The sequence below is a fragment of the Anolis carolinensis genome, chromosome 4 (assembly GCF_035594765.1).
Source record: "Anolis carolinensis isolate JA03-04 chromosome 4, rAnoCar3.1.pri, whole genome shotgun sequence".
NCBI lineage: Eukaryota > Metazoa > Chordata > Lepidosauria > Squamata > Dactyloidae > Anolis > Anolis carolinensis.
This window is the reverse complement of record NC_085844.1, coordinates 180,773,142-180,791,183: the sequence shown is the minus strand read 5'-3', so window position 1 is coordinate 180,791,183 and position 18,042 is coordinate 180,773,142. Positions and strand designations below refer to the sequence as shown.

The following is an 18,042-nucleotide window of genomic DNA, read 5'->3' as shown; positions in this document are numbered from 1 at the left end:
AACCCCCCCGCCCCCCAACAGAAATAGCCAAAGTTAATCAGAAGCAGAGCTGCTTAAAGGAGGAGAACTGTTTTTCTAGGAGGCGTCGGTGTCAAAATCCAAATCGGGGAAATTCAACACGGGAAGGTTGGCCTTCAGGAAGACCAGTTTCTCAACTGTTTGAGGGTCCAGCAAGCTGCGGTGGGGCGTGACTACATATCCCGCTAGGCTGAAGACCCTTTCGCTCTGCACGCTGGTGGGCGGACAGCTGAGAAACTGGCGGGCAACGTGCGACAGATCCGGCCACATGTGATCACGTGAAGCCCAATAGGCCAATGGATCACAAGAAATTATCTCAGGAGGCTCCTCAAAGTACCTGTTGACCGAGCATTCGGCCGAGTCTACCTTTTGAGCAGAAGCCAGCAAAGAGGAATCTTCCGAGCAGGCTAGTATGGCCACCGTCTCTGCAAAGAAAGCGTTTCCTGGTCGCGGCTGGAGATCCGTAACCCTACGGCAACCCCCTGCCGGCTCCCCGGGACTATCACTCTCGCCACTAGCGCTAGTGCTGGGGGTGGCAGGCATTTCCGGTAGAGGGGCCGCTGTGCCCGTTTCCCCCACCCTGGCAGCAAAGACCTCCCTCACAAGGTTAACTAGTTGGGCCTTCCATACGGTAAAGTCTTTTGGGCAGACGTTGTACTTTAGCCGTGGATTACACAAGGCCGCCAGCATATGGACCTTGCTGGAAAGAAGTGGCTCAAGGCGTTTCCGTACAGCAAAGGACAACCTCCTCACCACCTCCTGGACCGGCGGTGTCAGCGGTCCAGCCAGGGAGTCCAGTGTTCGACCGGCCCCAAGCCTTTCTAGGTGCCTCCTTATCCCCAAGACCATGGGCACTGCCTGGCTAAGAAGGGCTTTTGATTCCGAAAGGGTCTCAGTGGCATGTTTGAATGGCTTTAGGACGTCTACCAGCTGGGAGATGGTGTCCCACTCTTGCTTGGTTGGAACAAGCTTGCTAACAGGCGCAACCAATGTAAGGGAGATGCCGTGTACCGCCTTCTGCTGCTTGACCATGCGTTCGAGCATCTTATAGGTTGAATTCCACCGGGTAGCGACGTCCTGGAGCAGCTTGTGCTGCGGGAGGCCTTCAAGGCTCTGCCTGTCTCTCAGCTGCCGGGCTGCCTTGATGCTCCTGTGGAAGTAGCCCGCGATCTTTCTACAGCGCTCGATCAGCAGGGCGATGTTTGCGGTGCTGGCCGGCTGCTCTTCCGGACTCTTTAAACCTTCCTTGACGGTATTGTGAAGCAAGTGGGCCATGCAGGTGACATTCAAAAACCCTGCACTTTCAACCGCTTTGATCATATTTTTACCAGCGTCAGTCACCATGAAGCCCCTCCTCATTTCTTCCGGCCTGCACCGCATCCACTCCCCCATCATGTTTCCCAGATAGCTGCAGATGGTCTCTGCCTTGTGATCACGATCAACTACCTCCAAAGCGAGGAGTGCCCAACGATGGGATGTATCCATACTGCCTTCCTTCTCCCACCAATGTGCTGTGAGAGAGAGGTAGGAATGGCCTCCTCCCAAGCTTGACCAAATATCAGAGGTAAAATGGATGTGTCCTCCCATGGCGCTCCGCAACATCTGGATAATGCGTTCCTTGCAGCCCTCGTACAATCCGGGAATAACTTTTCTGGAAAAGGTGTGACGGGAGGGGATTTTGTAGCGGGGGCTCAGGCGTTTCATAAGGCGGACGAAGCCTTCTTGTTCAACCAGGCGGAAGGGATGGTGATCAAGGGCCATCATCTCTCCCACACTTTGGGTTATCTGCTGGGGTGTGGGTAATGTTTCCCCCGTTCTCTTCCTGGCTAAAGGCATGCCCCAATCCTCCAAGGTGGACTGTGTCTGCCTTCCACCATCTTCACCAGGAGAACTTTGTGTGCTAATGCTGCCACTGCAAGGGCTTGCAGCTCCCCCTCCTACCGATATGGAGGGATGGTGTCGCTTCATGTGAGAGCTCAACCCCGAGGTCGCAAGATGTCTCAGGTCTCTGCCTCTGCTGATATTTGCCCCACAGTGTCTACAAACTGCCAAAGTGGCACGCTGAGTGTGGACATGGAAATGGTCCCAAATATATGACCTTGGCCTCCCCACAGCCACTGTGCCGACGCCCAGGGAGACAGGAGTCGTGGGCGCCCTTTCAGCAGCATGAGAAAGACTATGATTTGATGGTACTACCTCCTCTACCTCCTCCTCACTGTCAGTAGCGGGTGGAGGGGTGGGGTTATCAAGATCCTCACTATCCACCACCTGTAGTTCCAGGACGGCAACACCTGCATGTTCCATTGATCGTCCACTTGTCTCAGCTCCAACCGACAAATGGCTCCGGGTGGAGGGCTGTGAACTTTCAGCAGTCGAACAGCCAGCTTCTTCATCAAGTCCACCCACTCCCATCGTTCCGCGTTCCAGACGGATGGGACCCACCCTAACTTTTTTGGCCCCCCACAGTGTCCGGGGTGTTGCTTGACCACTAGCAGGACTTGCTCCACCAGACCCGCGTTCAGCTGAACGCTTCATGATAACGGGAGTGTTTTCATGTAACAGAAGGGAGGAAGGTATTGTGTTACTGGGGGGAAAAATGTGTTGTTTCTTGATTGGCAATGTGTTCTGGGTCTAACTGCCGCAAACCCTTCTATTGCAGTTGTTCTTATTGTTATACGTTAAAAAGGGGATACCTGTATTTTCCAGACCTTGATAGGGTTAATATAGGAGAAAGAGATTTGCAGCAAGCCCTACTTGAGCAGCCGAGAAGGAAAGGAAGCAAAATCAGGCTCCCTTTTTTCCCAAAACAGGTGTTGTTCTACAAAGGACGGTGGGACGTGCAACCCTTTTGCCAGACTTTGCTTTTGATTCACTGCGGCCCTGGCACAGACCAAAAGCCCTACTTGAGCAGCCGAGAAGGAAAGGAAGCAAAATCAGGCTCCCTTTTTTCCCAAAACAGGTGTTGTTCTACAAAGGACGATGGGATGTGAAACCCTTTTGCCAGACTTTGCTTTTGATTCACTGCGGTCCTGGCACAGACCAAAAGCCCTATTTGAGCAGCCGAGAAGGAAAGGAAGCAAAATCAGGCTCCCTTTTTTCCCAAAACAGGTGTTGTTCTACAAAGGACGATGGGACGTGCAACCCTTTTGCCAGACTTTGCTTTTGATTCACTGCGGCCCTGGCACAGACCAAAAGCCCTACTTGAGCAGCCGATAAGGAAAGGAAAGAGGGGGAAGCAAAATCAGGCTCCCTTTTTTCCCAAAACAGGTGTTGTTCTACTAAGGACGATGGGACGTGCAACCCTTTTGCCAGACTTTGCTTTTGATTCACTGCGGCCCTGGCACAGACCAAACACCCTACTTGAGCAGCCGAGAAGGAAAGGAAAGAGGGGGAAGCAAAATCAGGCTCCCTTTTTTCCCAAAACAGGTGTTGTTCTACAAAGGACGATGGGACGTGCAACCCTTTTGCCAGACTTTGCTTTTGATTCACTGCGGCCCTGGCACAGACCAAAAGCCCTACTTGAGTAGCCGAGAAGGAAAGGAAGCAAAATCAGGCTCCCTTTTTTCCCAAAACAGGTGTTGTTCTACAAAGGACGATGGTACGTGAAACCCTTTTGCCAGACTTTGCTTTTGATTCACTGTGGCCCTGGCACAGACCAAAAGCCCTACTTGAGCAGCCGAGAAGGAAAGGAAAGAGGGGGGAAGCAAAATCAGGCTCCCTTTTTTCCCAAAACAGGTGTTGTTCTACAAAGGACGATGGGACGTGCAACCCTTTTGCCAGACTTTGCTTTTGATTCACTGCGGCCCTGGCACAGACCAAACGCCCTACTTGAGCAGCCGAGAAGGAAAGGAAAGAGGGGGAAGCAAAATCAGGCTCCCTTTTTTTCCCAAAACAGGTGTTGTTCTACAAAGGACGATGGGACGTGCAACCCTTTTGCCAGACTTTGCTTTTGATTCACTGCGGCCCTGGCACAGACCAAAAGCCCTACTTGAGCAGCCGAGAAGGAAAGGAAAGAGGGGGAAGCAAAATCAGGCTCCCTTTTTTCCAAAAACAGGTGTTGTTCTACAAAGGACGATGGGACGTGCAACCCTTTTGCCAGACTTTGCTTTTGATTCACTGCGGCCCTGGCACAGACCAAAAGCCCTACTTGAGTAGCCGAGAAGGAAAGGAAGCAAAATCAGGCTCCCTTTTTTCCCAAAACAGGTGTTGTTCTACAAAGGACGATGGTACGTGAAACCCTTTTGCCAGACTTTGCTTTTGATTCACTGTGGCCCTGGCACAGACCAAAAGCCCTACTTGAGCAGCCGAGAAGGAAAGGAAAGAGGGGGGAAGCAAAATCAGGCTCCCTTTTTTCCCAAAACAGGTGTTGTTCTACAAAGGACGATGGGACGTGCAACCCTTTTGCCAGACTTTGCTTTTGATTCACTGCGGCCCTGGCACAGACCAAACGCCCTACTTGAGCAGCCGAGAAGGAAAGGAAAGAGGGGGAAGCAAAATCAGGCTCCCTTTTTTTCCCAAAACAGGTGTTGTTCTACAAAGGACGATGGGACGTGCAACCCTTTTGCCAGACTTTGCTACTAGCGTTGAAAAAAGAAAAGTATCCTAGTCAAAACGAAAGCCCACCCTGCCCACAACAGGCAATGGCGCAGCAGAAAAACTGCAGGCCGGGTGGGAAAATGCAAACGCCAAGCTTGTGGGGGAAAAAGGCCACAGGCCCTTTGGAAAAAAAATATCAGAAACACCCAACAGTTTCCCACCCCACCCCACCCCACCTCACCCACCCAACCTTTTCTCCCGGTCTTCTGATATGTAGCTCTAGCTCAGCCAAGGAAGCTGTGACGCAGCAATCTTGCCTGCCTACGGAATCTCACTCCCAACCCACCCTCTCTCTGCTGATCCCGAGCCGAAATGAGCCACGAGGCGCCCGTGCACGGTCTTTTCATTCAGGACGTACTACCAGCCCCTCCCCTGGGTTAAACGTGCTCTCTGATTGGCCATAAGTTGGAAACAACACGCTAGGTTGCCCCAGTGCACTTACACAAGTTTGGGTGATTTGCAAAACCTTTTTTTCCCAACGAAAAAAAACCGACGAAATAAGAAAAACGGCCTGTCGCGGTTCGAAACCGCGATATCCAGACGTGTGGACAATCAAGGTCGTATATTGCTTCACAAGTTACAAAAGTAACGAATTAGTAACGAGTAACGGGGAAATCGAATTATTTGAGTAAGCCTAGTCACTACACATTCCAGTAACTTGTCCAAGAAGGGAATGTTGGAAATTAGGCAGTAATGTCTAATACAGTGTAATTCAGGGAGAGCTTTTTATCTTATTACTGCCTCCTTTAAGCTTAATGGAACTGTTTGATAAGGTGTTGAGCACTCCAAGCATACTCCAAAAGGTTCTCACCTCTCCAAAAATCCTGTTCACTTCAATTACTTGATCTTATTCCTGGATAAGTACAGACCAACAGTATTTCTACTATATTTGTATTGTAATACAGTAGAGTCTCACTTATCCAACATAAACGGGCCGGCAGAATGTTGGATAAGCGAATATGTTGGATAATAAGGAGTCATTAAGGAAAAGCCTATTAAACATCAAATTAGGTTATGATTTTACAAATGAAGCACCAAAACATCATGTTAGACAACAAATTTGGCAGAAAAAGTAGTTCAATATGCAGTAATGCTATGTAATAATTACTGTATTTATGTATTTAGCACCAAAATATCACGATATATTGAAAACATTGACTACAAAAATGCGTTGGATAATCCAGAAGGTTGGATAAGCGAGTGTTGGATAAGTGAGACTCTACTGTAATTTCAGCATCCAAGTCAAAGCAGATCTGACAATTTTTTTCTGCCAAATGCCTAGCAAGTTATTCATGACAGCTATTGAGTAGTCTGGATTCTCCTCTTGGAGGCTAATATGCAAAAATTGTGCTGACTGGCTCTTTGCAGATGCAATGAAGACAGATAATTGCTTGTTAGTCTATTGCTGCTTGCATTGCATTGCTTCAAGATGGTTGCCACTGCCATAACTGCCTAACTTACATTTCTACAGCAGATTTACATTACATAGCTATAGCAGCAGCTCTCATCCTAGCTCCATTGATCCATCATACAGAGTCCAGGGATTTGTAGCATCTTGTGATTCCCTTCAGAGGACCTCTCTCCCAAGTGAAATGTCCATTTTCCATATGGCAAATGAAGATCAGTAGAAAGTTATATAGAGGCAGAATTCTCAACAATATGCACTGCTATATTCAACTGGGTTAGCTATTCCCATGTAGTTTATAAGGGCCGCATCACACTTTAAATCCGTTTCTGCCTCCTGCAGAATTCTGGGGTTTGTAGTTTGGTGAGTCCCAGGACCTGTCTGGTGGAGCTGTTTTAAGGGCTCTCCCTAAAGTGGATTCAAAGTGGATTTAAAGTGGATCCAAACTCTAGTGTGATGAAGAGGTAAGTGGGATGTAACCAAAGCATGGATCACCATGGCCAGATCTCGATTTTCAAGGTATGGGTGCAGCTGGCACACAAGTTTTAGTTGTGCAAAGGCCCTCCTGTCCACAGCCAACACCTGGGCCTCCAAGTTTAGCAATGAATCCAGGAGGACCCCAGACTGCAGACCTGTAATTTCAGGGGGAGTGTTACCCCATCCAGCACAGGTTGCCACCTTATACCCTGATCTGCCTTGCGATTGACCAGTAGGACCTCTATCTTGTCTGGATTCCATTTCAATATGTTTTTCCTCATCCACATCCAGTCCATTACTGCTGACAGGGTTTGGGCTGCTTCCTTGGCTTTTGGTGGAAATGAGTAATACATAGCTATAGCATCTGCATATAGATGGAATCAGACTCCAAAACCCTGGATGATCTCTCCCAGTGGCTTCATGGGGGAAAGTACAGAGCGCTGCAGGGCCCCACAGAACATTGGTCATGGGATTGCACAAGAGTCCCCCAGTACTACATGCTGGGTCCATCCCTCCAGGAAATAATGGAGCCACTATAAAACAGTGTTCTGAAATCCCATCCTGGCCAGGTGGCCCAGAAGGATACCATGGTCGATGTAAGCACTGTAAACACTGTGGCAGACATCCTCTGGGCTCTTGAAAGATTTCTGAAGGTGGCATTCATGCTATGTGTTCATATCCATCTCTGCTACTCTTTATGCTCTCCACCTATAGGGAAATGGCTGTACTAGGGGAGCTGCCATTCTGAAAAGGTGGGCTGGGAGTTGTTTTGTTCATTGCATGGATTGAATAGAATTCCAATGACAAATGACGAAGTAATGAATTAATGTACTTAAGATTACCCTTCTCCAAAAAAAGCCCCTAACACAATGGGTTGCCTTAGTGTGTCAGGCAGCCCCGACAGCCAACCTAATATCAGGTTCAGCCTGAGGTAGAGTATGCAATCAGTGCTTGCCTATGGATCATTTTCTTCTCACTAATCCCAATTTAAAACTATCTTCAGTTTCACAGGTATGGTGGTTGCAACAATTGTTTTTAATGTTTCTTGAATAAGTATGTCCGTGTAGTTTTATCTGTTGAAATTATTGGGAATTTTCACTGAATGATATGACTTGCAGAATACAAAGGCTAATGCCAAATAAAGTGTGTTAGTTTTCATGGTTCCAAAAACTCTTTATTTTAAGGAAATATGGGTAGATTAGAATCAAAACCTCCTTCTTGCAAGTATGGAAAGGGAGATAGGAAAAGTGGAACAATCATGTTTGTGGCCATGGTTTCCCATCAGTTGTGATACTATCAAATAAATACTTGATTGATTTGATTCATATAGCAACAAATATTTTGCTTATTTCTTCCCCACTTTATAAAAGGAAAAATAAGAGAGATGACTAGAGAAAAGAGGTTCCACTCTGTTCAAATTCTAGTGTGCAAATCAAATATTGCAGCAGCTGGCCATTTAATTTGATCAAAGAAGAGCAATTCAAGAAGCATCTGTGTCCAGTGATGACTCTTTGTTGTTGCAGAATGCTCATAATTTACAACGTTCTTCAGATACATAGCAATATTTTGATTCCTCCATTGCTTCATGTGCTCAACAAGGTTGCATTCCCTTTCTGCTGAATTCTATGATTAATATTTTCTACATCAATGGAACTATAGAGAAGTTATTTTATTTGTGTCCTTGAAATCTTGAGGACTAAGAGGAAAAGCTGTTCTATGAATCCATTATATATACCCACAATGCAAGACATGATGGGCACCTAAAATAAATATGAGCAAAAGAAAAAATAGAACTGGTGATGGAATTATATTGTCATTTCAGATCAAAACACTGTGGCACATTTTCACTTATCTTTTACTATACTTAGCTTAATCAAAGCTTAATCAATTTTTTTTCTGAAAAAAAATTGCAGATTTTTTTTTACAACTTGACAATAGTCACTTTTTCTTTTGATAAAAGCAGTGCCAACTGTAATTTTGAAAGAAGTCTGTAAGGTTTGTACTGAAGTCATATTTAAAATATAGCATGCCACTCTTTTAAATCCAATTTTAGCTTTAAAATTGTGCATTTTGCGGATTAGAAACGCTACGATTTTATATTTGAATAATTTTAAAGTATGGTTGCAGGCTTCTCATTCTCAATGGTGCATCCAATGTTTCAGACTACATATACTGAGAGATAGGTAACAAAGTTTTGTAGAGTTTTGTATTGATTCCTTTATATGCACTAGTATTGAACATATAGTAGTAGAGATCATATAAGCTTTACTTATCTTGCTTCATTTGCAGCTAGAAAAGTACACAGTTCAAATGACCAGTATTCTATAATTTTGTTTGTACAATATACTGTACTGGGGGCATTGCAATATTTCCACAAATTATTTGCCTTTTTATAGGAAAAAGAAAAAAAATAAGCTTACTTTTCTATTGGTTGTCCTGCAGGTATATGTTCCACTTCAAATCCAGCTTGTCTTAGCACATCAATAACCGTGTTGTTGCCCAGGAAGTGACCTGAAAGTTGAAGAGAGAAAAAACAATGTATTTTTAGGCATTAGGTTGACAGCTGTATCTCCATGCTAAACTTTATTCCTCAAAAATGGTTGGTGAAGGTGGAAGAAGTTTACAGGTGCCTTAATTTAAGGATATTTAAAAGCAATTCTATACATACAGCTATATAGTTATACAACTAAAAGCTAGATACTTTTCTTTGTTGGCATGTCTGAACTATTAGGACTGAGCAAAAAATCGTAAGAGGGTCATAAATCGTGTTACGTTAAATCTGTACATACGACTCTCAGAGCCCCTCTAGTCAAACACAAATTAATCAAAACACCCACCTCTGAGTTTTCCTAAAGAAGTTTGTTTGTTGTGTATGTCCTCTCTCTCTCCACCCACCTCTGCCTCCCTCCATATGCCTTCACGGTGGTTGCAGGACTGGTATCTCTCCCTCTCTCTCTCTCTCTCTCTCTCTCTCTCTCTCTCTCTCTCTCTCCGATGACCTTCTCCTCTCTGCACGCCACTTGCCTGGCAGAGGAGGAGGCCCCAGCAAGGGTAGCAAGCAAGACCTGCCCTGGCTGCTCTCCCTCATTTTCCCTCTCTCTCCCTCTCTCCCTGTGCTGGGCCTGGGGTGAGCCATGGGCCTGTGCTGGGGCCTCCTCTTCCACCAGGTGCATGGCTCGCCGTGAGGAGGAGGCTGATGGAAGGTGGGAGAGAGAGAGAGAGAGAGAGAGAGAGGCCTCCTCTTCTGCCAGGCACAGGATCTGAAACTCCCACACCTTTGGCCATCCCCTATCAGGCCTGCGGCTCTTCCCAGGCCCAGCGTAAGGCAGGGTCTGCTCACATAAGGCCAGGTGGCAAATGGGCCTCCTCCACTACCAAGCCTTGCAGGGCCTCCTCCACTACCAGGTATAGCTTAGCTCTTGTAGTTGTTTTAAATAACAAAGGAAAAAAAATAACAATTTCTCATCATTTCATATTAGATTCAACCCAGACCCCTTAGGAATTGTTCAAAACATTTTAGAATCAAAACAGGGGTTGCATGAATTTCATAAATACAAACAAAGCAGATTTTTGGAGTCATGCACACCTCCAATACTTTTCTCTCAATTTGCCTTCTCTCACTGCATTGTCTTTGGAATTGATTTTACATTGCCATTACCTATGACTTCATTTTACCTTTTGGTCAGACACCATCATCTTGTTATTAAAGAATAAGCCTTGTGATTAGGAGTCATTTTCCTTCAATGTGAGCCTCAGGTTCCTTTTATTTTTCTCTCTCTGTTTTGCTTATCCTCTATTTTTATAGGGGATTAATTTCATCTGTTCAATCATGAGCCATAATAAAGAGCAGTCATACAAATCAATTCTTGGATGATATGCATTACCTCTCTGTCTCTCATAGGAGTATTTCAACCATTTTGATACTTCATTCTTGTAGGTCCATGGTTCAATGCTTTGTATTTCAATGAATTTTAGTTTAGTGAAATGTTTACCCTTCTCTGTAAGAGAGCTCTGGTGTCACAACTAACTACACTTCTCAAGGATGAAGCTATAGTAATTAAAGTAGTGCCAAACTGCTATAATTCTGCAGTTTGAATGGTTTCAGGGAGGATTTATCACCCCAATGCCACAGAAGCTCACACCCCAGTTTCTTCATATACAGCATCCTTAATAGCTTCAGAAAATGCATCCTTATTCACAATAGGCAGTGTTAATATCAGAACAGATGTTCTGCCATGGTTGTATTGCAGATCTGAATTGTGACTAACATAGATTGGTTGCTGTGAACAGACTCCTGACTGCTAGATGGAAGCATTCATTCTGGGAACTTGACATATAGCATACGATCATACATGTGCTTGATGATCTCGAAATAGCAATCTGCTTTTCCATGCGGATTTTCCTTGCTGGCTCAGGGTGAAAGTGAAAATTGTAACATATTTAATAATAATTTAATATCATTGTTTCTATCCAAAAGGCACTTCTCAAAACTCTTAAAATACTTCATGAAATGAAACTTAAACAAAAGCAAACAATAATTCCTAATGAAAAATACATTTTCTTGTCCCAATCTGATCCAGCATTCCACTCACTCCTTTAGAGGTTTGTTTGATTCTAGTTTATTAACTGCCTCATAACTAAAGTAAAAATGGCAGTCCCAAAAAGTGTTACATGACCTCATAGGTGTGAGTGCTAAAACACAAGTGAGTCATGAACTTGATTGTAAGCATCCAAGAGCTGTGGTTTGGTTTTCAGAATGCAAAGCATGAAGAAAACATAGGCCTGGATCATCCAACTTCACAGTTACATGTATTTTCCAAATATATTAGTCCAAAATGTGGTCAGTTCCAAGACAATGCTACCAGTACTGCATTGTACATGTACATTATTTAGCAACAGATATCCAAAATCAACACAAGCTTTGGAGGGATGTGAAAGGCAGAGTTCAGCCAGTTCTTTGTGCAATGCAATATTACAACCTCATCAGATGAGGCCTTTTTTGGTGGCATATGCCGGTTCAATGATAGTTTAGCCCAATATTTTATAAGGTGCTAATATGCAGGACAAAACTTCTCACATCTGAATGCACTGTGAAAAATTTCCTATACAGCAAACATAAATCTGCTATGGAGATCTCTTTGAAATATTTCTTTCTTTTTCTGTGACAGATAATTTTTTGTGACCTTTGCCCTGTTCTGCACATTGGTGGTAAGGATTTAAATTACTCATAGAATAATAAAATCAAGCATATATATGAGAGAAATTAATGACAGCTCAGATATATGTGGGCTAATTTAAGGGACAAACAAAAATCAGATGTTTTCAGTCACACTTGTTTTAAAGAATGGTAATTCCTGTTTTTTAAAAATCATAGGCACCTCTTTTGTTGTAAAATTTCCTTGAGTTTTACCCTACTCTTGATATAATTTTACTGAAAAAGATACTCTACGACTGATCTCAGTTCTGTCTTCCTGCCCAGCATTTGCCCTTGTTCTAGACAAAAATCTTTTCAGTATTATTGTAATTTATTGTGACAGTTGGTGAAAGCTGGGTCAGACAAGGGCAGGATGTCTATTTGATTTGGGAATACCTAGCACACATGCAATGAAATAAAATATGAGATTGAATTTAATGCTGTCTATAAGCATGTAATGAATACCAAGCAAATTCCTATATAGAACATCAGCTCTAATAATTTCTAGTTGAAATAAAAAGGATCACAAGTACACAGACTGCCACATATCAAGAGAAAGTTTTCAGTCAAACAAATTAAAGTCTTGATATTCAGTAGGAATTTGTTGCACCGTGAAACTTTTCGCTCAAAGCACTTAAAACACACACATATATTATAATACTTAGAAGATTGTACATAACTTTAATCTTAACTTTGAAAGTACACTGCCAGTTTGTTTTACTGTTCAATAGAGCCAGTGTGGTGTAGTGGTTTGATTGCTGGGCTAGGGCCCTGGTGACCAGAGAGTGAATCCCTGCTTGAACATGAGAACCTGCTGGATGACCTTGAGCAAACCACTCTCTCTCAGCCTCAAAGGAAGGCTATGGAAACCCTCTTCTGAACAAATCTTGCCAAGAAAGCCTTGTGATAGGTTAACCTTATGGTTGCCAAAAGTTGAAGGCACACAACAAAAATAAATCTCACTTTTTGCTATGATGTGACAGAAACAGGTGAGCTGATCACCAATGCTCCATCATATCAATCAAGTAATGAATGACCAGCAGCATTTCTCCCAGCCACTAATAATACAAAATCAGCTTTAGCTCACAAAGCACTTTACAGTTGAGCAAAGAAAACACATGGAATGCTACTCAAACTCTTCTCTGAAGAGTTATTAATTTCAGGCTTCAGCTTGTTTCCTCAAAACTAGCCACTAGCTTTGAAACGGGTTATTGGTAAAGGATATCATCTCTGTGTCTCGCACATAGTCCTACCTTAGAGGCCACAGAAGTGAAAGGAATTCATTAGTTTCATAGCATAAAAACAAAAACAATATGAGAGTAAAATGTAAAAAAGCTACCAGGGAAAAGGACTAAGGGAAAAGAAGGGAGAGAGGAAGAAGAAAAAGAAAAGGATTATTTTACTATCTCATAATATAATTGCCCCTCCACGTTTGCTGGTTTAATTTTTACAGATTGGATAATTTTTAACTTTTATGGATTTGATGGATCTTGGCTGGAAGTTGACCACAAAGTCAGGCTTGACAAGAGATTTATTCTGGGAATCTCTTAGTCTTCCAGTGCAATTTTATGATCAACCTCTATTTTTATTTTAAACCTTTCACTTCTGAGTAATATCTTGTTTCTGGTTTGTATGTTCCTCATACAATTAGGGCCAGAAAATAAATAAGAATACAGTCACATAACACCTGGATTTCAGAAAGTGACCATATTAGACAGCATTAAGTATAATATCACAAGATCTGTAGTAAAATAATGTCGATTAAAAAATCAAACAGAAGGAGAGTCCAGTTTTCTATCGGTTCGAGAAACAAATGTGCTAAGACATGAGAAAGAAACTGGCAGGAAGCAGAAAAAGAAATAAGGATGATTCCAGCAACCGCAGTGAATTGATATGTTGGAAAGTGTAAATATGCATCATTGCTCTGTAATGAAAAGAATCAGGCCTCTTTTAAACTATTGCCAAAGGTAGTTTGAGATGAGGTAGTTGGAGAGATTCTCATCTGGTTTAACATAGAGGAGGATGGTTGGAGAATACAAAAGATGGCAAGAACTGAATATGGGCCTCCTGGCACTTGTGTATAAATATGGTCTCTGGCATTGAGCTTTCTGCCACATTTTTTGATTCTAAATGAGAAGAGATGTAGACTATGCTAGTATTCAATGGTTAAGAAAAATGCTTTGGATATGCTCGGAGGTGTAAAATTTCTTCACCTTTACAAAACCAACTCATTTCTGTAGCCAGCCACTTACTGTAACGAACAGGTGTTCCTCAATCATTCATGAATTACCTGTTTCGATCTGGAGAAACAACACATAGTGTTCGAAGGGGTAGTGAACAGCATGCATATTGTTGTCGTGGGTAGGGTTGAAAAGAGATGATCAATTGTAACATTTAATTGGATATGTAGATAGTCATACATATTAGCCTACCACTTTGTTCATTCATCAAATTTTAAGACTGGTAATGCAATGCATATGGAAAATGCCAAGCTGAAGGACTAAACTTTAAAACTATGAAACAGAGCATTTTGAAGAAATAAATAATAAAAATACATTTTAAGAGCAACAATTCTAAGATCTTCAGGGGAAAGCTTTTTTTTTTTGGGGGGGGGGGGTCCACCACCGTCATAGGATGTTTGGTGAAGATATATGAAAAAGCCTTCTCAGTGGCAGCTTCCAGATTGTGGAATTTTCTCCACTGAGAAATATGGTTGGCCCTCTTGCTTCCGTTGTCATCACTAAGGGGGTATGGAAAGTGCAGCTTGCGCCAGGTCACATCATCAGGTATCAGTTATAGGGATTGAGAGAACTGGGCACGGAGAGAAGCAAAGCAGTCAAGTAAAGCTGAATAGCTATTTTTGCTCTCTTGGCTCACTGAAGACTGGCAGGGAAAAAGCTCTGTCCTCCCACTCTCAGCTGTATTTTTTAAGGCAATTCCCCTATTCTCACCCCTTCCTTGTGCATGCTCAGATGGGATCCCACTCAGTCCCTCCCCCTATTTCCCACACATTTACAGAGTGTTTCCTTGCTTCACATTCTCTCCATCCACATCCCTTTTTAAGCAGCAGATTTTTTTTAAAACCCAGATACTTGCAATTTCCCTATTGTATGCCAAAGCACATGCTTGCTGTTGATTTGTGAAGGTAAATATGGGTTTAATTTGCAATTCGGATCACTTTGAGACACATCTAAATTCTTGGATTTTTCCCTACCTTCTTGAGGGTTGGTCTTGCTTTGCTGCTGCTCTTCATGTTGCATCCCTAGAAAGCATCAGGAGCAAGAAACAGGATGCTGCATGCATATGCACACACAGACATGCACAATGTCAGGATATGGGAGGAGTGAGGGGTACAGATACTTGAACACTCTGGTATTTTAGCTACAATATTGTGGTGTGATCTGGTATGGGAGGAGGTCCATAGAAGTGACACCACGAGATACTGCACTAAGTGGCACCCACCCTAGCGACATCACTGTTCCCTTCTTTCTTTACACTGCCTTTTTATTCAAGGAGGCCTTTTGTTGAAACAAAAATCTGATGGGGGTGTTTTTAAAAAAAGTTTTAAATTCATGTTCAATATTTGTATTTATATTGTTTTAATCTTGTTTTTAACTGTACTGATATTTCATTCTTTTAAAACTTTTGTATAAATATAATGTTTGACAGATAATTGTATCTCATTTTTAAATTCTGTGGGAGGTCTTGAGTCTTGCAGAAGAAGAAGAAAGGTAGGATATTGATAAATGAATGCATAAATAAAACAGTAATTAACAAACAACATTTCTCTAAAAATGATGCTTTGTTTAACATCTCCCCCCAATTATTACACTGAACCACCAAATTTCATCTCTTCCATCATTAACAGCAACAAACCTTTTCCTATATTTCTAATTTTCAACATTGATTACAACATTGACCTATTGATTTTAAACACAATATTTTCAGGTCTATTTTAACTGGCAAATGCTGCATCTGGTGGCTTTTAGGGAATTTCTCAAAGGGTAAAACTGGAAACTCAAAAGCAATACATGTGAAAAGGATCTTTGAGTCCTCGCGGACAACAAGTTAAACATGAGCTAACAATGCGATGCGGTGGCAAAAAAAAGTCAATAGGATTTTGGCATGCATAAATTAACTATTTTAATTGTTGTATTATTTTATTGTATTATGATATACTGGTAGTGATCCTACCAGTTGTGTAAGCCACCCTGAGTCCCCTCGGGGAGAAGGGCGGGGTAGAAATATCGGAAATAAATAAATAAATAGGAGTACTAGATCCAGGGAAGTCATGCTACCCCTCTATTATGCCTTGGTCAGATCACACCTGGAATGCTGTGTTCAATTTTGGGCATCACAATTGGAGATGTTGACAAGCTGGAATGTGTCCAAAGGAGGGTGAGTAAAATGATCAATGGTCTGGAGAACAAGCCCTATGAAGAGCGGTTGAAAGACCTGGACATGTTTAGCCTGCAGAAGAGAAGGTTGAGAGGAGACATGATGAGGGCCATGTATAAATATGTGAGGGGAGGTCATAGGGAGGAGGGAGCAAGCTTGTTTTTTGCTGTCCTGCAGACTAGGACGCAGAACAACGCCTTCATACTACAGGAAAGGAGATTCCATCTGAACATTAGGAAGAACTTCTTAACTGTGAGAGCTGTTTGGCAGTGGAACTCTCCCCTCCCCCCGAGTGTGGTGGAGGCTCCTCTTTTGAGGCTTTTAAGCAGAGGCTGGATGGCCATCTGTCGGGGGCGCTTTGAATATGTTTTTCCTGCTTCTTGGCAGGGGGTGGGACTGGATGGCCCATGAGGTCTCTTCCAACTCTATGATTCTATGATTCTAGGTGAGGACTGCAGCACAAATAGAGTTTGATGTATAATACATGTCTTTCCACATTTACAAGTTTGCATCCGTATAGGAACAGATCCTGCTTCCTGTATTACATCAGATTTTTGAAATAGCCATATGAATCTCATAAAACCCTGAGAAAGGTTGGTTTTGATCCAGTTCAATAGTATGTGAAAGGGCACTGCTGCTGTGGAGAACAATGCAGAGCCATCCCCAAGTCAGTGCAATAAATTAGGTCTTCTCATTCACATGGGATCACACAAACTCTATCTTGTCTGTGTGACAGGGCAAGAAGGAATGGTTTTAAAGAGAGGCTTTGTGCTTTATCTGGCTCTGGAGGTCCTCTTCAGGTTCCTTAGCCTGCTATGCTGCAATGTTCACAGGCAAAGGGAATTAAGAGAGATAAAGTGATACAAAGGAGAAATGGGTAATTCCTTCACAAAAGACCTCCATCAACAGTCTCTTTGAAGCTGCACGAAAGAAGAGGGGGAGAAAAACTCTCGCCTTTACTAGACCATTAGCTGACACACAGCAGAGACCCAAACTGTTTCCATGCACACGCCAAGCAGAGTTTTTTTTCTACACAATTAGTCATTAAAAAGGCCAATGTAAACAGAGTCAGGAGTGTTCAATTCTTTACATTCTCCACCAAACAAATCAGACATTTGCAGCTTTTTGGTCTCTTTTCTTTGTAAAGCTACGTAGCAGTCGCTGTCCATGTTTTCCTTAGTCACCACCTTCAACATGTTTGGCACAACTACAGCATTTGCTATAGTGTGACTTAAGCAACTGGGTAATATACAAAAGCATGTTCTGTATAGTCCATATCACTGTAGAAAATATTTACCTGGCTATATTTCTCCTTTCTTCAAACTCCATATTTTAGAGACAGGTCCAATGTAACATTGATAGAAGCTGGGACAGCCACACAAGCAAAGTTATGGCTGCTGCAATGTGGTAGTTAAGACATTTTATTTTGTATTGACTTTCTTAAAGGGCAAAGACAACTTCCCTTTGAACAAATCCTATAAAGAAAATGCCTCAATAAGGTCTGCCATAGGCTCACCATAAATAAGAAAGGATGGAAATAATAATAATCTTGATCTTTATCATATATCTCTTTTACATGAATGACATTTGCTCTTGTGGAGTCAGCATGATCTAGTGATTTGAAAGTAAGATTTTGAAAGATTGTGGTTTTAATCCCTGCTCATCCACTGAAACTCACTAGCCTTGGTTGGACAAGTCATACTCTCTCATCTTTTGAGAAAGAAAAGAAATAAATATTCCCCAAATGTCTCAGGGAAGAATCTCTGCAAGTTGTAGTCACTTTGAAAGAACATGCTCTTGCCATGAGATAACTTTAGCCATGGCATCAATGGGACTGGAAGCTTGAATCACCCAGTTCTAAGACGGTCATTAAGATTGCTTGATGGCCTGCTGGAATTCAGTGGATTCAGTGAGTGTTTTATAGTGTACCTTTGTGAAAATATGTACTGCATAT

At 42.6% G+C, this 18,042-nt stretch overlaps 1 protein-coding gene across 1 annotated transcript in view; it reads right to left on the bottom strand.

Annotated features, from left to right (window-relative positions):
• trabd2b (TraB domain containing 2B) overlaps positions 1 to 18,042 on the bottom strand; it is a 424,563-nt gene that overhangs the window by 47,327 nt on the left and 359,194 nt on the right. The window contains exon 5 of the mRNA XM_008116345.3: positions 8,917 to 9,007. Coding sequence (XP_008114552.1) covers positions 8,917 to 9,007 — 91 coding nt within the window. The remainder of the gene's footprint in view (positions 1 to 8,916; positions 9,008 to 18,042) is intronic.